At 44.8% G+C, this 23,712-nt stretch overlaps 1 protein-coding gene across 6 annotated transcripts in view; it reads left to right on the forward strand.

The window, feature by feature from the left end:
- Nucleotides 1-23,712, forward strand: part of tdrkh (tudor and KH domain containing) — a 42,896-nt gene that overhangs the window by 2,093 nt on the left and 17,091 nt on the right. For 3 of the 6 annotated variants that reach the window (XM_063041687.1, XM_063041688.1, XM_063041685.1), the window contains exons 2-10: nucleotides 308-460; nucleotides 6,745-6,851; nucleotides 7,775-7,982; nucleotides 10,961-11,103; nucleotides 12,325-12,607; nucleotides 13,758-13,924; nucleotides 15,117-15,289; nucleotides 17,133-17,197; nucleotides 19,976-20,127. In XM_063041687.1, coding sequence (XP_062897757.1) covers nucleotides 340-460; nucleotides 6,745-6,851; nucleotides 7,775-7,982; nucleotides 10,961-11,103; nucleotides 12,325-12,607; nucleotides 13,758-13,924; nucleotides 15,117-15,289; nucleotides 17,133-17,197; nucleotides 19,976-20,127 — 1,419 coding nt within the window. In that variant the 5' untranslated portion in view covers nucleotides 308-339. Of the gene's footprint in view, nucleotides 1-307; nucleotides 461-6,744; nucleotides 6,852-7,774; nucleotides 7,983-10,960; nucleotides 11,104-12,324; nucleotides 12,608-13,757; nucleotides 13,925-15,116; nucleotides 15,290-17,132; nucleotides 17,198-19,975; nucleotides 20,128-23,712 lie in introns of those variants that run through there. The other 3 variants (XM_063041689.1, XM_063041690.1, XM_063041691.1) reach the window with 3 other exon arrangements.

The following is a 23,712-nucleotide window of genomic DNA, read 5'->3' on the forward strand; positions in this document are numbered from 1 at the left end:
TTGTGCTTATGAAGGATCTTGGCCCGAAACATGGACTATATTCTTTTCCATAGGTGCTGCCTGGCTTGCTGAGTTCCACCAGCATTTTGCGTGTTGATTGAATTTTCAGCATCTGCAGATTTTCTCTTGTTTAAGATCCAAACTTGCATCCTCTTTCTTTGTTCCTACCCTGGCATATTCCTTGAATGGGCTTTGATTGCATGTTATGGGGATCCCTGTTTGTTCGAGTTGCCAGGTTGGTGTCGGTCAGTTTGCAGTGCCCTCATGTTAACGTCTATCAGCTGAATGGAGGTTTGTTTACCTGCAGGAGACTCCAGGTTGGCACAGCTGGGAGCAAAGATGTCAGTTAATAGTGCCTGGACCAACCTGACGACGGCAGAGAAGGTGATATTGGCTGTTGCCCTTCCAGCTGGTGCAGTTGCAATGTACATATTGTACAGGAGATACAGAGAGAGTCGGGGTAAGAGTGGCAGCTCCGTGGACCTCTGTTCAAGCAGTTCCTCTGTCTTGATTATATTTCTTCTCAATTTACTGTGCTCCGAGGGTTAGGAGCAGGAATGTGAATCCCTGAGTTGCCTTTGCCATTTGGTGTGACGGTGGCCTCAGAAGTACTTTCCCTACATCCATCAGATCCCTTGTTGTTCACAGGTCTTGGACTCATTTTGGATATATTCAATGGCTCCACCTCCACAGTTTCCTGGGATAAAGAGTTCCAAAGACATGTGAAATTCTGACAGAAGAAATTGCACTTCGCATCTTAAATAGGCAAACTCAGTTCTGAAACTGCCCCAATTCCAAATACCCTCACTAAGCAAAACATCCTCTCCTATCAATCTGCTATCATTTTCCTTGGTCCTCTCCACAACTTGCTGTCCTATCAAAATAGACATTTGTGCGGTCATTCAAGTTATTTAAATAAATTGTCAAAATTTGATGTCTAAACCCGGGTGCCAGGGTCTGGGATGTCTCTGACCAGGTACACGACATCCTGGTACGAGAGGGAAAACAACCAGAAGTTGTGATACATGTTGGGACCAACAACATAGGCAGGAAGAGGGATGAGGTCCTGAAGTGTGAGTTTCGGGAACTAGGTAAAAGGCTGAAGAACAGGACCTCAAGGGTGGTGGTCTCAGGATTGCTGCCAGTGCTATGTGACAGTGATGGTAAGAATTGGAGGAGATGGCAGTTGAATGCATGGCTGAGGAGTTGGTGCAGGGAGCAGGGTTTTAGATTTTTTGATCATTGGGATCTCTTCTGGGGCAGGTGGGACCTGTACAGATTGGATGGGATGCACCTGAACTCGAGGGGGAGCAATATCCTTGCAGGTAGGTTTGCTAGCATGGTTCAGGAGGGTTTAAACTAATTTGCGAGAGGGATGGGACCCAGAGCGATAGAGCAGTAAAAGAAGTGCATGGAGTAAAGCCAGATCTAACATACAGAGAGGCTTTGAGGAAAGAGAAGCAGAATAAATGGTGTAAAGACAGTAAGGTAGAAGCGCTGAAATGTGTATACCTCAATGCAAGAAGCATCAGGAACAAAGGTGATGAACTGAGAGCTTGGATATATACATGGAATTATGATGTAGTGGCCATTACAGAGACTTGGCTGGCACCAGATCAGGAATGGATTCTCAATATTCCTGGATTTCAGTGCTTTAAAAGGGATAGAGAGGGTGGAAAAAGGGGAGGAGGGCTGGCATTCCTGGTCAGGGATACTATTACAGCTACAGAAAGGGTGGGTAATGTAGCAGGATCCTCTTTTGAGTCAGTATGGGTGGAAGTCAGGAACAGGAAGGGAGCAGTTACTCTACTGGGGTATTCTATAGGCCCCCTGATAGCAGCAGAGATACAGAGGAGCAGATTGGGAGGCAGATTTTGGAAAGGTGCAAAAATAACAGGGTTGTTATCATGGGTAACTTTAACTTCCCTAATATTGATTGGCACCTGATTAGTTCCAAGGGTTTAGATGGGGCAGAGTTTGTTAAGTGTGTCCAGGACGGATTCCTGTCACATTATGTGGACAGGCCGACTAGGGGGAATGCCATACCAGATCTAGTACTAGGTAATGAACCAGGTCAGGTTACAGATCTCTCGGTGGGTGAGCATCTGGGGGACAGTGACCACCGCTCCCTGGCCTTTAGCATTATCATGGAAAAGGATAGAATCAGAGAGGACAGGAAAATTTTTAATTGGGGAAGGGCAAATTAGGAGGCTATAAGGCTAGAACTTGCGGGTGTGAATTGGGATGATGTTTTTGCAGGGAAATGTACTATGGACATGTGGTCGATGTTTAGAGATCTCTTGCAGGATGTTAGGGATAAATTTGTCCCGGTGAGGAAGATAAAGAATGGTAGGGTGAAAGAACCATGGGTGACAAGTGAGGTGGAAAATCTAGTCAGGTGGAAGAAGGCAGCATACATGAGGTTTAGGAAGCAGGGATCAGATGGGTCTGTTGAGGAATATAGGGAAGCAAGAAAGGAGCTTAAGAAGGGGCTGAGAAGAGCAAGAAGGGGGCATGAGAAGGCTTGGTGAATAGGGTAAAGGAAACCCCCAAGGCATTCTTCAATTATGTGAAGAAAAAAAAGGATGACAGGAGTGAAGGTAGGACTGAGTAGAGATAAAGGTGGGAAGATGTGCCTGGAGGCTGTGGAAGTGAGCGAGGTCCTCAATGAATACTTCTCTTCGGTATTCACCAATGAGAGGGAACTTGATGATAGTGAGGACAATATGAGTGAGATTGATGTTCTGGAGCATGTTGCTATTAAGGGAGAGGAGGTGTTGCAGTTGTTAAAATACATTTGGACAGATAAGTCCCCGGGGCATGACGGAATATTCCCCAGGCTGCTCCACGAGGCGAGGGAAGAGATTGCTGAGCCTCTGGCTGAGATCTTTATGTCCTCGTTGTCCACGGGAATGGTACTGGAGGACTGGAGGGAGGCGAATGTTGTCCCCTTGTTCAAAAAAGGTAGTAGGGATAGTCCGGGTAATTATAGACCAGTGAACCTTACGTCTGTGGTGGGAAAGCTGTTGGAAAAGATTCTTAGAGATAGGATCTCTGGGCATTTAGAGAATCATGGTCTGATCAGGGATAGTCAGCATGGCTTTGTGAAGGGCAGATTGTGTCTACAAGCCTGATAGAGTTCTTTGAGGAGGTGACCAGGCATATAGATGAGGATAGTGCAGTGGATGTGATCTATATGGATTTTAATAAGGCATTTGACAGGGCTCCACACGGTAGGCTTATTCAGAAAGTCAGAAGGCATAGGATCCAGGGAAGTTTGGCCAGGTGGATTCAGAATTGGCTTGCCTGCAGAAGGCAGAGGGTGGTGGTGGAGGGAGTACATTCAGATTGGAGGATTGTGACTAGTGGTGTCCCACAAGGATCTGTTCTGGGACCTCTACTTTTCGTGATTTTTATTAACGACCTGGATGTGGGGGTAGAAGGGTAGGTTGGCAAGTTTGCAGATGACACAAAGGTTGGTGATGGTGTAGATAGTGTGGAGGATTGTCAAAGATTGCAGTGAAACATTGATAGGATGCAGAAGTGGGCTGAGAAGTGGCAGATGGAATTCAACCCGGAGAAGTGTGAGGTGATATACTTTGGAAGGACAAACTCCAAGGCAGAGTACAAAGTAAATGGCAGGATACTTGGTAGTGTGGAGGAGCAGAGGGATCTGGGGGTGTATGTCCACAGATCCCTGAAAGTTGCCTCACAGGTGGATAGGGTAGTTAAGAAAGCTTATGGGGTGTTAGCTTTCATAAGTCGAGGGATAGAGTTTAAGAGTCGTGATGTAATGATGCAGCTCTATAAAACTCCGGTTAGGCCACACTTGGAGTACTGTGTCCAGTTCTGGTCGCCTCACTATAGGAAGGATGTGGAAGCATTGGAAAAGGGTACAGAGGAGATTTAGCAGGATGCTGCCTGGTTTAGAGAGTATGCATTATGATCAGAGATTAAGGGAGCTATGGCTTTACTCTTTGGAGAGAAGGAGGATGAGAGGAGACATGATAGAGGTGTACAAGATAATAAGAGGAATAGATAGAGGGGATAGCCAGCACCTCTTCCCCAGGGCACCACTGCTCAATACAAGAGGACATGGCTTTAAGGTAAGGGGTGGGAAGTTCAAGGGGGATATTAGAGGAAGGTTTTTTACTCAGAGAGTGGTTGGTGCGTGGAATGCACTGCCTGAGTCAGTGTTGGAGGCAGATACACTAGTGAAGTTTAAGAGACTACTAGACAGGTAAATGGAGGAATTTAAGGTGGGGGCTTATATGGGAGGCAGGGTTTGAGGGTCGGCACAACGTTGTGGGCCGAAGGGCCTGTACTGTGGTGTACTATTCTATGTTCTATTATAAACAGTAATTGATGTGCCACACTACAAGTTACAGCGATCTGTTTGTGCATACTCTGATTACTGTTGGCAGCCACTGTTCTGTCTGTGCAAATGTGTTGCCTCCCACAGGTTCAAAATCAGGTTTATTATCAGTGACTTTGTGAAATTTGTTGTTTTGCAGCAGCAATACGGTGCAAGATATGAAAATAATGCTCTATGTTACAAAATCAAATAAATAGGCAAATAATCGGGTATTCTTCATGGACCATTCAGAAACCCGATGGTAGAGGGGAAGAAACTGCTGCTAAATCATTGAGTGTGTGTCTCGGGCTCCTGTTCCTCTTCCCCAATGGTAGTGCAAAGTGGACATGGATGGTGAGAGTCCTTAGTGATTGATGTTGCCTTTTTGAAGCACGGCCACTTGAAGATATCCTTAACAGTAAGGAATGAGAGTCAGGTTTAATATCACTGGCAGATGTCATGAAATTTGTTTTTTTTTACTTTGGCAGTAGTGCTTTGTAAAACATAATAATGAAACTAGTACTTTTCTAATAATTTTACTTTGAAAGTATAAATTACAATAAGAAGTATATGCAGTTGTTTGTGCTTGCAATGGAGCTGGCTGAATGGTTGCAAAACTGCGATCGTCCTGTTTGTCCCTGATCGGCCTGTTATCTCTCTTACCCGTTTCTATCTGTGTAGCTCTCCAAATGCCTTTTATATGTTATTCCACCTGCCTTGGCCACTTCCTTTGGAAGTTCGTGCTATATACTCACCACCTTCTTTATGGTTTAAGTTGCCCCTCAGCTCTCCTTTAATCTTTCCCCTCTCACTTTAAAGCTTTGCCCTCATGTTTTAAACTTTTCCATCCTGGGAGAAAAAGACTTTTCACCTCATCACTGCCCATCACGAGTTTGTAAACCTCTGTGATTGTTCCCTCAGCCTTCTATGCTCCAAAGATGCCCCAGACCTTTCTTTACAACAAACCTCCCAGTCCCAGTAATAACTTCGGATCTTCATACATCTCCTCTCAACTTTCTCCCTCCCCTCTTGACATTTCCCAATGAGTGGCAGAGTTCAGTATGTGCAGCAGTTTTCCAAATACTCCCCCAATAATGTGGGTTAGAGCAGCGGTCCCCAACCACTGGGCCGCAAAGCGTATGCTACCGGGCCGTGAGGAAACGATATGAGTCAGCTGCATCTTTCCTCATTCCCTGTCACGCACTGTTGAACTTGAACATAGGGTTGCCAACTCTCCCGTATTAGCTGGGACATCCCGTGTTCCTATGAAACCTTTCGTGCCGAAATGGCGTGAAGCTCAGAAGCAATTACCATTAATTTATATGGGAAAAATTTTTGAGCATTCCCAGACCCAAAAAATAACCTAACAAATCATACCAAATAACACATAAAACCAAAAATAAATAACACTAACATATAGTAAAAGCAGGAATGTATGATAAATAAAGTAGAAATAATGTATGTACAGTATAGTCGGGAAGATAAAGGCAAAACCGATTTGTGGGGGAGAAAAAAAAGTCGGCATGTACGTGCGTGCGCACACAGGTGCCCGCGCAAGGCTTCATGGTCATGGTAGTCTTTTCTGGGGTAAAGTGTCCCGGGATTTGACTACTACTTGTCCCTTATTTGGGAGTGAGAAAGTTGGCAACCCTAACTGTAAAAGACGTGTTGAGGTGAGTTTAACCCTACTTGAACACCCGCCTCCCCGGTTGGCCAGTCCACAAGAATATTGTCAATATTAAACTGGTCCGCGGTGCAAAAAGGTTGGGGACCCCTGGGTTAGAGCACCACCTAGAATTCAGCTGTTGTGGTAACAAGCCTTTATTCAGTTGATACAAGCATGCAGATGAGGGTCTGAAGTTCACTAAGAGCTGGGTTATACTGTTTTTGTAACAAACTGTATGAGGCACAGTGATTGACAACCAGCGGGATTTGACCAGGTCAGGCTGCACAGTAGTGTGGTTAGCATAACGCTTCACAAGGCCAGTGACCGGGTTAAAATTCCAATGCTCTCAGTGAGGAGTTTGTACGCTCTCCCTGTGACTGTGTGGGTTTTCTCCCACACTCCAAATGCCTATGGATTAGAAAGTGCTGGTAAGTTGTTGGTGCCAGAAGCATGGCGACACCTGCTGTTTGCCCCCAGCACATCCGGGGACTCTGTTGGGCGTTGATACAAAAACAACGTGTCATTGTATATTTCAAAATGCTTTTCTAAAAATAAAGCTAATCTGTAAATCTTTCTTTAACTTCAACTTTGATTGTTGCCCATGAACCTGCAGGTGGTGTTCTGAGGTTGTGAATTAATTGCGAGCAGTGTGCAGCTCAAAGGTATACCACTTTGTCAGAGCAGCTACCGTCCTGCGTAATTCTGCTGTATGTTTCCACTCCAGATGAGCGCTTCGTGTTGGTCGGTGACAATCAGATAGCCGTGGACATGAAAGTTCCCGGTGATAGCGTTAAGGCCATAGTAGGGCAGCAGGGCTCCACTATTAAACAGGTGAGAATGAATCTCCACTGCATTCAACTCTTACTTATAGCTTTTGTGTTGAAGCATAGAAGTAGTCGTGCATTCACAGGGCCCATCTCATTGTCATATGATTGCAGTGCTATAGTAAACATCCTGCATTTATCTGTGTAGATGTAAGCCTGCTTAGAGCTTTGCCTGGGTGTCTGAAGGCAGTAGTCACAAATCTGCCCACAGATTCTGTATCTGTCTATATGCTTCACCATGGGGGATCCAGGGTAGATCTGGCAGCGATCTGTGACCTCTTTGTTTCAGAATCAGGTTTAATATCACTGATATATGTCATGAAATTTGTTGTTTTGTGGTAGCAGTACATTGCTATACATTTAAAAAATTACTATAACAGTAAGAATAAACAATACAAAAAGAGTGGGGTAGTGTTCATAGACCATTCAGAAATCTGATGGCAGAGGGAAAGAAGGTGTTCCTAAAATGTTGAGTGTGTGTCTTCAGGCTCCTGTACCACCTCATTGATTGTAGCAATGAGAAGAGGGCATGTCCTGAGTGAAAGGGGCCCTTAATGATGGATGCTGCCTTTTTGAGGCATCGCCTTTTGAAGATATCCTCGATGGTGAGAAAGCTAATCCCGATGATGAAGCTGGCTGGGTCTACAGCCCTCTTCAGGTTTTTCCAAATCTGTGCATTAGTGCCTCCATACCAGACAATGATGCCACCGGCCAGAATGCTCTCCATCTGGAGAATCTGGCAAAATTTACTATGGTCTTTGGTGACGTCCCAAAGGCTGAAATGGCCTTCATTATGGTAAGAAAGTACGATGTGAATGTAGTAAGTGTGGAATGATGGGTGTGACAAAGGGAGGATGGGAGCAGCTCTAGAGAGGGAAGTTTGTCCATTATTCTGCTAAACCTTTCTCTAACCTTTCACTTCTCCACCAGCTGCTAAAGGAGACAGGTGCCCGCATTGAAATTGAGGATAGCAAGAAGACTGATGGTGAGGGTGGGGTTGCAGAGAGACTCCTCACTATCGTCGGGTCACCATTGCAGGTGTGCAAGGCCAAAGTTGCCATCCACCAGCTTCTGGCCGAAAACGTGAGGATCACCGAGGAGCTGTATATTCCCCAGCGAGCATTGGGACGTATTATAGGTAATTGTCTTCTGTACCTAATGGACCCAAGCTGATCAGAATGCTAGATCCAAGCAACCAGGGTCCGAACTGGTCCTGGTTAATCCTCTGTCACCAGCATTGAAGGAGCAGACAGTAAAACTCAGATAGTCTGTCACACTGGCAGCTTTGGTGTCAGATTAGCAGATGTTCTGGACTATTGGATATTACATACTGTCATAGAGCACTACAACACAAAAACAGGCCCTTTGATCCATCTAGTCAATGCCGACCCATTACTTTGCCTAGTCCCATTGACCTGCATTTATACCATATCCCTCCAAACCTCTCCCATCCATGTACTTAACCAAGCTCCTCTTAAAAGTTGCAATCAAACCGACATCCACCAATTCTGCTGGCAGCTCAATCCACACTCGCACCACCCTGTAGTGAAGAAGTTCCCACTCTGGTTCTCCTTAAATATTTCATCTGTCACCCTTAACCTATGATCTTTAATCTCATCCAACCTGAGGGGAAAAATTCTGCTTGCATTTATCCTGTCTATATGCCTCCTAATTTTGTATAACTCATCGAATCTCACCTCATTTTTCTATGCACCAAGGAATAAAGTCTTAACCTATTTAACTTTCCCTATAACTTGGGTCCTCAGATCCCAGCAGCATTCTTGTAAATTTTCTCTGTACTTTTTCATTCTTATTTACATCTTTCCTGTAAGTAGGTAACCAGAACTGCACACAATACAGCAAATTAGGCCTCACAACGTGTTGTAGAACTTCAACATAACATAGCTCTTGTACTCAGTTCTGATAGTTATTTCCACATTTCCTTAGCTGTTACACAGAACTGTATTTTACTTTGCAGAAAACCAGATACATTTAAAGGGAGAACGAGGGCTGGGGTGCTTCAGTGTTTGATTTGGGACGGAGGGAAGTAGGGAGCTAAGGTGAATGGGTGGGGGGTAGTGCTGGTGGTGGGGAGGAGGGAGGGGAACAGGTTCTGGTGTGTGGGATGGGATTTGTGACAAGCCATTAGACATAGCAGAATTGGCCATTCGGCCCTTTGAGTCTGCTCTGCCTAATTCATGACTAATTCATTTCCCCTCTCAATCCCATTCACCTGGCTGCTCCCCACAACCTTTGACACCCTTACTAATCAAGAAGTTATTAATCTTCAATTTAAATATACCCAATGACTTGACCTCCACAGCCGTCCATGGCAATGAATTCCACAGGTTCACCACCCTCTGACTAAAGAAATTCATCCTCATTTCTGTTCTAAAGGGGTGTTGTATTCTGAGGCTGTGTTCTCTGGTCCTAGAATCTCCCATAGTTGGAAATGTCCTCTGCACCTCCACTCTAGGCCTTTAAATTTTCTATAGGGTTCAATGAGATTCCCCTTCATTCTTTTTAAACTCCAGAGAGTACAGCCCTGTAGTCATCAAATGCTGCTCATATTTAACCCTTTCATACCTAGGATCCTTTCATACCTAGTAAACCTTCCATGGAGTCCTTCCAATGCTAGCATATCCTTTTTGAAATAAGGGGCCTAAAACTGCTCTCAATACTCCCAAGTGCAGTCTGACCAAAGCCTTATAAAGCCCCGCAGCATGACATCCTTGCTTTGTATTCTGTAAGGCAGCTGCACATACATCAGGATTTTCCCATGGTCGGATAGAGAATTATGCTGTATCCGCTATTTATCACTTGGCTGTTTTTTGAGTTGGTGGGATCTTGCTGAGTATGTTCTCTGCCTACCATAGCCCTGTTTAAGTGCATGCACTAGCTGTGCGGCATTTCAAGCCCCAATGCTTTAAAGGTGCCATTGGACTGCAAGCTCCCTGCAGGCACTTGAACATAGAGGTGAACTATATAAACATGATTCTGTAGATGCTGGAAATCCAGAGCAACACACACAAAATGCTGGGGGATCTCAGCAGGTATGGCAGCATCTAAAGAGAGGAATAAACGGTTGACATTTTGGGCAGAGACCCTTCATCAGGACTGGAAAGTGAGGGGGCAAAAGGTAGAATGAGAGGAGGAGGGAACAGTACAAGGTGGCAGGTGATAGGTGAGACTAGGTGAGAGGGACGGTGGACGGTGGATGGTGGTAGAGGACGAATAAAGTAAGAATCTGTGAGAGGATGGGTAGAAGAGTTAAAGGGCTGAAGGGGAAAAAGAATATGATAGAAGAGGGTGGTACACCATGGAAGAAATGGAAAGTGGGGGAAGCAGAGGCAGGTGGTGAGTGAGGAGATGGGAAGTGGAATGGGGACTGAAAAAGAAAGAGGGGAGAAATTTCCTTAAGTTAGCGAAATCCATGTTTATGCCATCAGATTGGAGGCTACTCAGACAGAATAAGAGGTGTTGCTGTTCCAACCTGAGACTAGTCTCATTTTGGCAGTGGAAGAGGCCATTGACCAATATATCAGAATGGGAATGGGGAGTGGAATTAAAATGGGTGGTTGCTGGAGGTACTGAGTGACACACCAGACAGGTCAGCTGTCAGATAGAGGCTCAGTTTTATGTTGTGGAACTCCAACAACTGTGCTCTGTCTTGGGTAGTGGTACTGGCACTGCACTGGGGAGTGTTTCAATGCAAATCAATTCCAGTTCCCTCTCGGACGTCAGGGAGAGCTCCCCACTAAACCACAGCTCCTGCCTCGGAAATAAATCTCCAGGAAGAGGAACACTGCTTCCTTGCTACGTGAAGCTGGGGGTCATTATCCTCGGGGGAAATTTAAAACCAAGCTCATATTATCACCAGGCCAATGTTCCTGGTGGTAGGAGGGTTGGTTTTTGGGCAGTAAGCTGTGACTGAAGTGGGAGCAGATTCAGCAAGGACTTGTGTAAAGGAACCTGGGAAAGGACGGGAGGAAAGAATGGGAAGTGGGGTTAATTGGACTACTGGTGGGATAAATGGTCTCTCTCTCTCTTGCTCCATCATTCTGTCTGTCAGGCTATGGCAGAGTATGTACAGTGACAGTCTTGATCCTCCCACAGGCCGAGGAGGAGAGTGTATCCATGCCATCTGTCTGACCACAGGCGCAAAGATTGTATACGAGAAGAAGCCTGGTGATCACTTTACGGACCTGGGCCGTTTGGTCAGAATCAGTGGGACAAGGCAAGAGGTGGCCTCTGCCAAAGTGAGTTGTGTGCATGTGTGTTGCAGTTCCATCATGGGATGGTGGAATAAGATTTGGGACAGTATAGTGAATCACCTCAAGTCAAAGCAAATTTATTATCAAGGATCTGTGTATCACCATGTGTTACCTTAAGATTCATCTTCTTGGAGACATTTACAATAAGAAATACAATAGAGTCTGTGAAAAAACTATGGTATCTAAGATTGACAAACAACCAATATGCAAATAAGATAAAAAGTAAGTAAATAAATAATACTGGGAACATTAGTTGTATGCCATAATGAGTATCCACCACCATTAGTGTACCCACCTCCAGCTAGACCACCTCCATTCTGCTGCACTTCCTGAGTTTCAGTCTCCCCACCTTCAGTAGCAGAAGACCAGATTTGTTTGTTTGTTTTTGAAGTGTTGGTACTGCTTAAATGTAACAATTAAATAACCAAGGGCAGAGCATGTCAGGGAATGTCACTGTTTTAACCCACTCCAAGTCGTATGTGGAAAATGTAATGAAGGAAGGCAGTTCTAATACCTTTTGAAAGTTCTCTGTTGCCTTCAGCGCACAACTTTAAAGGGGTGAGTAGCAAAAGATATTAAATGTTAGAAACCCCAGCCTGGCTGGGAAAATCTTGGTCCTGGGTCAAACATACCAGTTGGAAATATCACTGGCTGAGGCTAGTGAATGTCATACCTTTCAGGTTTAAGATTTTAAGAATAAAATTAGCTTTATTTCGCCATGCTTCTGGCACCAATATAACATGCAGACAGTTTACTATCTTGTACATCTTTGCAATGTGGGAGGAAACCTAATCACTCAGAAACATCCTTGCCGTGCCCCCTTTAACAGGCCTTTCAATATTCGATGGGCATCAACAAGCCCATGTCACCCAGTTACACCCAGGTTATTAATTAATTGGCACCTCTTTGGAGTGTGGGATGAAACCAGAGCATCTGGGGGGAAAAAAACCCACACAGTCATGGGGAGAACATACAAACTCCTTACAGACAGGTGTGGAATTGAACTCAGATCTCCAATCGCTGGCACATAGTATAGCAGTCAGCACAACACTACAGGTCTGCCATGTAGGAATGAGGCAGAATTCTTCTTGGTTTCTTTTGTGCTACTGTGTTCTGGTTTTCAGGAAGTATCCCCAGAACCATGCCCTGAGAGGTCCCACTTCCTCGCATCACTGACTCAGTATTTCCTCTCTCTCTGTCTCTCAGGCAATCATTTTGGCAAAGATGGAGGAGGAGATGGCCTTCCAGCAGAAGCTGGCATGCTTGGCCGTCAGCAGGAGGAACCGCAAGCAGCCTGTTGGCACACGGCTAGAGAGGGTTTTGCCTGCCGCCTCCCAGGCCGGGACCCCTGCCTCGCCAGATGAAGTGTGGGCATCAGGCATCAGCGAGGAGGAGGAGGAGGGGCGCAGGATCAGCCCCACTATCTCAGTTGAGCCCTCGGTGGAAAGCCAGCCAGGCAGTGACTTGTGCCAGGTGTCCAAATTCGAAGGTGAGGGCTGGTGCTTTTGTGTTGCCCAAGAGCTGGGGGTCATTGTTGGGAGTGAGCAGGGGGGAGGGTGAATGTTGCAGTGGTAGATGAGGTGGCAGTTACGGAGGCTACAAAGACTGTGGTTCTCGTGTTGATAAAGCTGCACGTCTGTGCAAGCAAAGAACCTTCCTTCTGGCCTTGAACATGGACAACTGGGACAAGGAGAAAGGAAGCTGTGTTTGGCATGGGCAATTTGTGCCTAAGGGCCTGTTTCTGTTCTATATTACTCTGTGACTGTGACTCCATTAGAGTCTATTATTAAGGATGAGGTTTCGGGGTACTTAAAGGCACATGATAAAATAGGCCAAAGTCAACATGGTTTCCTTGAGAGGAAATCTTGCTTGATAGAACTGTTGGAATTCTTTGAGGAAATAACTGGCAGGACAGACAAAGGAGAGTCAGTGGTTGTTGTTTATTTGGATATTTGGAAGGCTTTTCACAATGTGCCGAACATGAGGCTGCTAAACAAGAAGCAATGGTTTTACAAGAAAGATACTGGCATGGGTAGAAGATTGGCTGACTGGCAGGAGGCTAAGTGTGGAAATAAAGGGGGCCTTTTCTGGTTGGCTGTTGGTGACTAGTGGCGTTTCACAGGGGTCAGCATTGGGATGACTTCTTTTTACATTATGTTAATGATCTGGATTACGGGATTGATGGCTGAATGAGAGTGGGAGAGTCTAGGACCAGAATAGAAAAATATCCTTTTAGAACAGAGGAGAAGAAGAGGAATTTCTTTATCCAGAGTGTAGTGACGGCTGTGGAGACAGAATCATTGGGTGTATGTAAGTGGAGTTGATAGGTTGTTGATTAGTAAGGGCATCAAAGATTAGGTAGAGAAGGTAGGAGAATGGGGTTGAAAGGGAAAATAAACCAGCCACAATTGAATAGTGGATAGACTATTTGGGTCCAGTGGCCTAATCCTGCTCTTGTGTCTTATGGACCCTTGGTGCATTGTAGATGGTGCAAAGGCTGTGAGGTGAAAAGGTGAGTCACTTGCCTATCGAGCCCTAGACCCTCGCTAGCTCTCATAGGGCCATGTTTATCCATTCCATTTGTTCCTGCAGCGATTCCCAGCTTGGAAGATAATTTTTATTTCCTCCCTTTTCCACAGTTCCCAGTCCTGACTTCAGTTTCCTTGCAGACGAACATCTGGAAGTTTACGTCTCAGCGTCGGAAAACCCTAGTCACTTCTGGATCCAGATCCTGGGCTCCAGGTGTCTGCAGCTTGACAACCTGACCTCTGAGATGTCCCGCTATTACAGCAGCTCCACTGGTACTGTGAGTGTGGGTTGTGAGCTGTGCCCCAGGCACAGGGGGATTTGGAAAGTAATCCTGCTTTTCCACAAGGGCTTCTCATCCAGCAAAACACTTTTGAAGTGTGGTCAGAATTATTGACTGAGCAGAGTTCATTGCAATAGGCACAATTACATGTCCACACAGGTGCAATGAGAAGCTTACTTGCGGCAGCATCACAGGCAGATAGCATCATACAAGAAGAGCAGAATTTACAAGAAAAATATATTTTATACAAAATTGTACAAGAAAGAAAGCATTTAGAACAAAACTAAGCAATGTCAATTGTAGTGAAGTTGTGGTTAGGGCTGTGCCAGTTGGTTCACGAACCAAATGAACATAGAATGTTTCTTCACAGTGCAGTCCCTTTGGCCATGATATTACTGAACTTTTAACTTCAATCTAACCCTTCCCTCCTATATAGCCATCCATTTCTCCCTCATTCCTGTGCCTGTCTCAGAGCTATTTTCAATTCTCACTGGTTTGATTTGATGCAAAACGATGCATCTTGTTGTTTCGATGCTCGTGTCAAATAAAGTTTATTTTTAATCTTGTTTTTTAGATGTCCCTAAAGTATCTGCCTCTACCACTGCCCCTTGCTATGTGTCGTACACACCCACTACTCTGTTAAATAAATAAATAATCTAGCTGTAATACCCCCACTATACTTTCTGCTAATCACCCTAAAATTATGCCCTTGTATTGGCCATTTTCACTTAGGGAAAATGTCTCTGACTCTCCACTTCACTTTGATCTATGACCCATGTTAAAGTGAAGTAGTTGTTCTCGAACCTGGTGGCATGGGATGTGTACCTCCTTGGTAACTATGAGAAGATGACATGGCCCAGATGATGGTGTTCTTTGCTGATGATGATCCCTTGATGTACCTCCTGCTGTAGAACTTACTGATTATGGGGAGGGATGTGCCCGTGATATATTGGGCAGAGTTCATTACAATGCGGGTTCTTGCATTCTTGTACATTCGAATTGACATACTAGATTGATTTAACCAGTCAGGATAAGTAGCATAGTAAACCTCATAGGAAAGTGAAAATGCTGGTGTGCCTTACTTGTCTTTGCATCTAAGTGCTGGGTCCAAGATTTCATCCAACTTTCCATTGGTGCCCAGCAAGAAGTGCTAGTGGAACCTGATTAACACTTTCCCTACAAACTGCAGGCTGAGGCATTTGTCCCCAAGGTGGGTGACATTGTGGCAGCACCGTGCCAGAGTGATGGCTTCTGGTATCGAGCTCGTGTGCTGGGCTTCCTGGAGAATGGGAATGCGGACCTCTATTATGTGGATTTTGGAGACAATGGGGAGGTGTCGATCGGGAATATGCAACACCTGAGGTTGGTCTGATTCTCTTTCCTACCCTCTCTCTGTTGTGTGTGATCATGAGTGAACCCCCATCCCCACGTGGCATCACCCTGCAAAATCCTTTGATAAAATTTTTTTGATCATCCAGTTAACCCAGGATCATGGAAACTACTTGACGTATTCACTTGACTTATTTCAGCTATCACCAGGTTTAAAAGCCAGTTTCAATACATGGTTTCTGCCCTGTAATCAATACCTACACCTCAGGGACTCCAGTGGTTCAAGAAGGCAGCTCATCACCACCTTCTCAAGGACAGCTAGGGATGGGCAATAAATGCTAGCTTAGCTGGTGATGCCCACATCCTGTAAATGAATAAATTAAGAAAAGTAAATGTCTAGTACTCAAATCCACAGCATATGAATATAAGACAGAGGAGCAGATTTAAGCGATTCAGCCCATGAGCTCTCCTCCACTATTGGAGCCTAATATGCCTCATTTATTTTCCTTCTCAACTCCATTCCCTTGACTTCTCTATTTAACCTTTGATAGGTCCTTGGTTAGTAAGGATATCAATGGTTCCATCTAATATCAGAGTACAGTATACAATCTGAAAGTCTTACTGTTCCGAGACATCCACAAAAAACAGAAGGGAATCCTAAAAATGAATGACGGAAAAACGCTAGAACCTCAAAGCCCTGTCTCTCCCCTCCCATGCACAAGGAGCAGCAAAGTATCAACCCTCCCCTCCCCACTTGTATCAGCAAGAAGTGTCATCACCCACCACCCACCACCCACCAAGCAAGCAATAGCAATCCCCCAGAGAGAGACCATGATCTGCAGTCCAGCAAAAACTGTTTTTTTACATGACAATTTGATATGCCATAGACTCTCACTAACATGAGACAGAGAGGTGTCGCCACAGCGAAAGGGGAGACCTACAAGACATTCCCTGTTATAGTGTGTCGCATCGCTTTTATTTCAAGTTTCTCCAACTTGAGAATTGGCAGCAAACTTTCCCCTACCATCAGGAGAAAGAGAGACTGTGATTGCCCGAGTACAGAGGTCTCCAACAGCTGATCCGCTGTTCACGATGTTCCATCTCTCCCACAACACTTCAGTCAGTGACACTGGCATGGAATTGGCCCCTCCAGCAAACACTGCTTTATATATATCCAATGATTTGGCCTCCACAGCCATTTGTGGCAATGAATTCTACAGATTCACCACCCTCTGGCTAAAGAAATGCACCTCATCTGTTCAAAAGGGACATCTTAATCTGAGGCTGTGCTCTCTGGTCTAGGATTCCTCTCTAACCATCTAGGAAACATCCTCTCTAACCATCCACTCTATTTAGGTCTTTCAGTATTCGATAGGTCTCAATGAAATCCCCCCTCATTCTGCTAACCTTCAGTGAGTACATGCCTGCAAGAATCAAATGCTCCTCATATGATATACTTTAATTCCTGGTCTGTTGTTGGGGAGCCTCAGAGTAGACAGTGAGGTATTTGTGAGATGAGATTCCCTTTTCATGATTCTGAAATCTCACAGGAGCTGTGCTGCAGGCTGTAGTTGAGAAAAGTTGGAGACAGGGCTTTACTCTGCATCAAACCCAGAGGAGAGCGGTTTGGTTGCAGAGTTGAGCAGCACTTGTTTGTATAACAGGAGGTCAGATGTCTGCTCCTTTGGGGCACGGAACAGAGAGAGAGTTGTAAAATTAAAGAGAATATTGTTTAAGTGAGACTAGAGAAATGTTTCATTCTCTTTCTATTCCTACTCCTCCCTCCCCACCCCGTCTGTCTACTCTGTGTGTTCATCTGTCTGTCCTGCATGCTTGCATCTTCTGCCTCCTAATGCTTTTGCTGTTCTGCTTGCAGGAGTGATTTCCTGAGCTTACCATTCCAGGCTGTCGAATGCAGTCTTGACGGAATCCAGCCAACCGGTCAGTTTCCCCGTCCAGCCATCCAGCGTACTGGGGAGGAATGGGGCAGATGCGGCCTGTGTGTGACTGGGTAACTGCCAACCAGTAATCATGAGGAGATGTCGTTTGCCTCATTTCCCCAGTTTCATTCAGACAGAAGGACATGAGAATAGAGACAGCTTTTATACTTGCACCTGATGCTCACCTGCCTCTGTTTCCCAATTTCATCCCCTCTTACTCCAGCTAGCTCTGTCTGCCCATGCATAAGACTGTAAGACATAGAAACAGAATTAGGCCATTTGACCCATCGAGTCAGCTCCACCATTCCATCATTGCTGATTTATTATGCCTCTCAGTCCCATTCTCATGTCTTCTCTCTGTAACCTTTAACACCCTTACTAATCAAGAGTCTATGAACCTCCACTCATATATGCTCCAATGACACAGCCTGCACACAGTGGCAATAAATTCTTCAGATTCATCACCCTCTGGTTAAAAAATACTGCTCCTCATTTCTGTTCAAAAAGGATATTTTCATATTCTGGTGCCCTTTGGTCCAAGATTCTCCCACTCCCACTAAGCCATCAATCCTGTAATCTAGATCATTAACATATAACCTCTGTAATAAAGGGACGTCCTTCTATTCTAAGGTCCTAGACTTTCCCCCACTGTAGGGAACAGCTATCTATGTCCACTGTATTGAGGCCTTTCAATATGTGAAAGCTTTCAATGGGATTCCCCCTCCTTCTTCTAAGCTCAAGTGAGTACAGGCCTAGAACCAGCTAATGCTCCTCATACGTTAATTTTTTCATTCCTGCTATCATTCTTGTGAACTTTCTCTGGATTTTCTTCAATGCCAGTACATTCTTTCTTAGATAAGGGCCCAAAACTGCTCATAATCTTCTAAGTGCAGTCTGATCAATGACTTATAAAGCCTCAGCATTACATCCTTGCTCTTGTATTCTAGTCCTCTCAAAATTAATGCCAACGTTACATTTGCATTCCTTACCATTGACTTAACCTGCAAGTTAACCTGTAGGAAATCATACACGAGGACTCCCAAGTTCCTTGCACCTCTTTTTGAATTTGCCTACATCTTTATTCCTTCTACCAAAGCGCATGACCATACACTTCCTGACATTGTATTCCATCTGCCACTTCTTTGCCCATTCTTCTAATCTAAGTCCTTCTGCAGACTGCCTGCTTCCTCAACACTACCTGCCCCTCCACCTATCTTTATATCGTTTGCAAACTTGGCTACAAAGCCATCGATTCAGTCATCCAAATCATTGACGTACAAGTGTGAAAAGAAGCAGAACTGATCCTAACAGAACACCACTAGTCACCGGAAGCCAATCAGAAAAGATCCCTTTTGATCCTACTCAGCCAATCTTCCATTCTTTACCCTTCCATGGTCTACTTATTATCTGTCAGCCCTTATCACTCCTCCCTGTCTCTCCCATCGTTGCTTTTTTTTTTATATACTGGCTATGTTCCCTCTCAAATTCCAGTCTTGATGCGGGCTGTGCACTGGAAGCATCGATAGTTCCTCTCCTCTCACACACTCACAGATGCTGCTTGACCCTTTGAGTTCCTCCAGTCAATTGTGTCTGGGGTAGGCCACTTGGCCCATCAGAGTTGCCCTGCCGTTCAGTGTGATCGAGGCAGATTTGCCCCAGGAATCATCTCCTCTGAGCCGTTCCCTATCACTATCAATTGCTGGACCTTTAAATTTGTCTATTTCCTCTTTAAATACCCCTATTCATCCAGCCTCTGCAACACACTAGCGGTTTTCACCCTTCTGCAACAAGTTCCTACACCCCCAGTCTAAAGTGCCACCTTCTAATCTGGTGACCATGTCTCCTCATTGAGGATTCAGAGTGGAAAATCTCACCATTTACCCCATCCTGCCCATTTAAGGTTGTGCATCTTTCAGAAGGATTGTCCCTCGTTCTTCTGAACTCCAAAGAATGCTGCCCCATCTTTTGCTGCTCTAATTGCTGCCAATTGTGAATTTCTGACTTCAGTTTAAAACTGTGGTAAGTTACAGGAGCGGTAGTGGGATGTTTAGCGTGGTGAGCCTGCTGAACACCCAAGTACTTGGGACTGACCCTTCCCCTTGACTCTGCTCTGCATCCATCCTACCTCCAACCTTGCATTCCCCCCACCACCACCCCCCATCCAGAGAATTAGAATAAGGTTTATTATCACTGGGGTATGTTATGAATTTTGTTCTTTTGTGATGGCAGTAATACATAAAATATACAATAAATACAATAATATATATTGAAATTAATAAGAAATGCAAAAATAGTGAACATGAGATTCTACATAAATGCAAAGCAACACACACACATGGATGCTGGAGGAATTCAGCAGATTAGGCAGCATCTATGGAAGTGAATAAAGAATCTTGTGTTTTAGGTCAAGATCTTTCATCAAGACCTGACAAAAGGCCTCTGCCTGAAATGTCAACAGTTTATTTACTTGCAGCAATGCTGCCTTACCTGCTGAGTTCCTGCAGCATTTTGTGTGTGTTGCAAAAATAGTGAGGTAGAGGGGAAGAAGCAGTTCCTTGACAATGTCTGCCCTATGCTTGGACCAGGAATTTCAGCCTGAGTCTGAGGAACTACATTCTTTCTTTCAAAATATTTGACTGAGAGGCTCAGATTTTCATGCACCTGAGAGTGTTTGCTCAGCTGATATGCCTGTGAGGTAACAGGTAAGGAGATCGGGACACAGGAGACTGATTTTCTGTTGGCAGCTAAGCTTATGGTGCATTCTGTGTGTGTGTTTCAGGGGAGGGCTGGTCAGAGGAAGCGATGGATTGTTTTGACGCTCTTACCTACTGCGCAAAGTGGAAGGTCCTCCTAGCCCGCATCTGCAGTTACTCTCAGCGCGGGGGTGTCACCAGACCACAGGTGCAGTTGTTTGATCGCACCAGCGACCAGGTAAGAATGGTGTTTGGCCACATCTTTGGGACTGGTGTGGAGCTGATTTGGGATTGGTTTATTAGTCATAGTCTTAGAAAACAGCAACACAGAAAATGGCCACATAGTTCATGCCAAACCATTTAAACTAGTCCCATTAACCTGCACCAAGACCATCTCCCTCCATATCACATCCATCCATATACCTATCCAATCTCTTAAACATTGAAATTGCATTAGCAGCTTGTTCCACACTCTCCTCACCCTCTGAGTGAAGAGGTTTCCCCTCATGTTCACTTTAAACATTTCACCTTTCACCCTTGACCCATGACCACCACTTGTAGTCTAGTCCAACTACAGTGGAGGGAGAAACTGCTTGCATTCACCCTATATATACCTCATAATTTTGTATACCTCTATCAAATATCCCCTCAATTTTCTATGTTCTAGAGAATAAAGTTCTAGCCTATTCAAGCTTTCTTGATAACTCAGGACTTCCAGTCTCAGCAACATTATTCAAAATTTTCTCTGTACTCCTTCAATCTTACATCTTTCCTATAGGTAGGTGACCAAAACTGCACACAATACTCCATATTGGGCCTCACCAATTTCTTGTAGAACTTCAACATAACATACCATCTTCTGTACTCAGTACTTTGATTTATGAAAGCAATGAATTGTGGACCTCTATTCCCAGATCCCTTTGCTCTACCGCACTTGTTAGTACCCTGTGTAAGTGTAAGACCTACCCTGTTTGGTCCTCCCAAAGTGCAACACCTCACACTTGTCTGCATTAAATTCCATCTGCCATTTTTCATCTCATCTTTCCTGCTAGTCTAGATCCCACTGCAAGCTTTGATCTTCCTTGCTGTCTACCACGCCCCTAATCATGGTGTCATCCACAAATTTGCTGATCCAGTTGACTACGTTATTGTCCAGATCATTGATGTAGATAACGAACAATAACGGACTCATGACTAATCCCTACGGCACTTCACTGGTCACATGCCTCTATTCGGAGAGGCAACCATCTATACCACTCTCTGGCTTTTTCTTTAAAGCCAATGTTTCAGTTGCAAGGAAAAGTTTATAATCCAATTTACTACCTCGTCTTGAATGCTGAATGACCGAACCTTATTGACAAACCTCCCATATGACACATTGTCAAATGCATTGCTTCATATCCTATTAGGGAATGAGACGACAGGTGACATAAGTTTGTGTAAAGGAACACTTTGCATCTCGTGATCATGATACCATTATTTTCTGAGTGATCATCTCCTTCTCTGTAATTTGAATAGGGTCCATGACCTCACTGCTACTTTGCCTCACTGCTATAGACTCTGTGACCACCTCCTGAGTAAATACAAATGCAAAAAAAAATCCATTTAAGATGTCCCCCCATCTGTTTTGGCTCCATGCATGGATTACCATTCTCTAATCTTCTACAGGACCAATTTTATCCCTTGCAATCCTTTTTGCTCTTCACCCTGTCTGCTACAGCAACAGTAACCCCATGCCTTCTTTTAGCTCTCCTGATCTCTTAAGTGTTCTCTTGCATTTCTTATAGTCAAGTACCTCATTTGTGCCTATTTGCCAATATCTGCTTTGCACTTCCTTTTTTTTTCTTAACTAGGGCCTCAATATCGCCCAAACCAAGGTTCCCTATCCTTGCCTTTTATTCTGACAGGCACATAGAAGCTTTGTACTCTCAAAATTTCACTTTTGAAGGTCTCCCACTTGGCAGGTACACCTTTGCCAGAAAACAGCCTGTCCCAATCCACACTTGCCGGATCCTTTCTAATACCATCAAAACTGGCCTATCTCCAATTTAGAATCTCAACCCGAAGGCCAACCTATTCTTTTTTTGTTACCCAGAAAATAATGGTATTATGATCACGGATGCAAAGTGTTCCTTCACGCAAACTTATGTCACCTGCCTTATCTCATTCCCTAAAAGGAAATCAAGTATTGCACACTCTCATTGGGACTTAATCATGTACTGATTAAGGAAACTTTTCTGAACACATTTGACAAACTTGACAAACAGAAGGCATGGGGTTACTGTTGCTGTAGCAGACAAGGTGAAGAGCAAAAAGGATTGCAAGGGATAAAATTGGTCCTGTAGAAACTTAGAGAATGGTAATCTATGTATTTGACAAACACTAATAGCTATAATATTATAACTCCGTGTGTTGATCCATGCCCTGAGCTCAACTGCCTTTCCTATAATACTCATTGCATTGAAATATACGCAGCTCAGGACACTAGTTGCACCATGCTTAACCTTTTGATTTGAGGGCAATGCTGCCCTCAACCACATCTCTTCCATTTCATGTATGTCTGTTCATACCTCATCCTTCCGCCAGGCTACCAGGGCTAGGGTTCCTCTTGTCATTACCTACCACCCCACCAGCTTCCGCATCCAGCACATAATTCTCCGAAACTTCTACCTCCTCCAACTGGATCCCACCACCAAACACGTTTTTCCCTCCCGCTCCACTTTCTGCAGGGATTGCTCCCTATGCGACTTCCTTGTCCATTAGTTCCTCCCACTGAACTCCCTCCTAACACTTATCCTTGCAAGCGGAACAAGTGCTACACCTGCCGCTACACCTCCCTCACTACCATTCAGAGCCCCAAACCGTCCTTCCAGGTGAGGCGACACTTCACCTGTGAGTCTGTTGGGGTCATGTAATGTGATTTGTGCTCCTGGTGTGGCCTCTTGTACACCGGTGAGACTCAACATAGATTGGGAGATCGCTTTGCTGAGCATCTACACTCTGTCCGCCAGAACAAGCGGGATCTCCCGGTGGTGACCTATTTTAATTCTACTTCCCATTCACTTTTTGATATGTCCATCCATGGCCTCCTCCATTGTTGGGAGAAGGCAACACTTAGATTGGAAGAACATCACTTTATATTCGTTTGGGTAGCCTCCAACCTGATGGCATGAGCATCGATTTCTCAAACTTCCAGTAATGCCTCCTCTGCCTCTTCACCACTTCCCATCCCCTTTCCCACTCTCATGTTATCGCCTTGCCCACCCATCGCCTTCCTCTGGATCCCCCCCCCCAGTTGTTTTTCTTTTTTCCTTGGCCTTCTGTCTCTTTCACCAATCAACTTCCTAGCTCTTTGCTTCATCCCTCCCCCTCCAAGTTTCAGCTATCACCTGGTGTTTCTCTCTCCCCTCCCCCTGACTTTTCAGAATTACTCCTCAGCTTTTTTCCTCCAGTCCTGTCGACTTTTTTTTCCATAGATGCTGCCTGGTCCACGGAGTTCTTCCAGCATTTTGTGTGTGTTGCTTGGATTTCCAGCATCTGCAGATTTTCTCTTGTTTGTGATTTAACCTTTTGATTCCTGACTTTGAGGTCTTAACTACATCTGTCTCAACAACTACTCTACTATCTGTTCACCACTCTGCTTCTCATCCCCCTGCAACTCTAATTTAACTCCCACCCCCCCCCGACAGTACTAGCAAACCTTTCTGCTGGGGTTTTGCTCCCCCTCCAGTTTAGACCCCAATGAACTGGGATTCTAAAGCTCTTCCTGCTACACCAACTCCTTAGCCATGTGTTAAACTGTGTGATCTTCCTATTTTTGTCC

This window comes from Mobula hypostoma, chromosome 2, assembly GCF_963921235.1.
Source record: "Mobula hypostoma chromosome 2, sMobHyp1.1, whole genome shotgun sequence".
Classification (NCBI taxonomy): Eukaryota; Metazoa; Chordata; class Chondrichthyes; order Myliobatiformes; family Myliobatidae; genus Mobula; species Mobula hypostoma.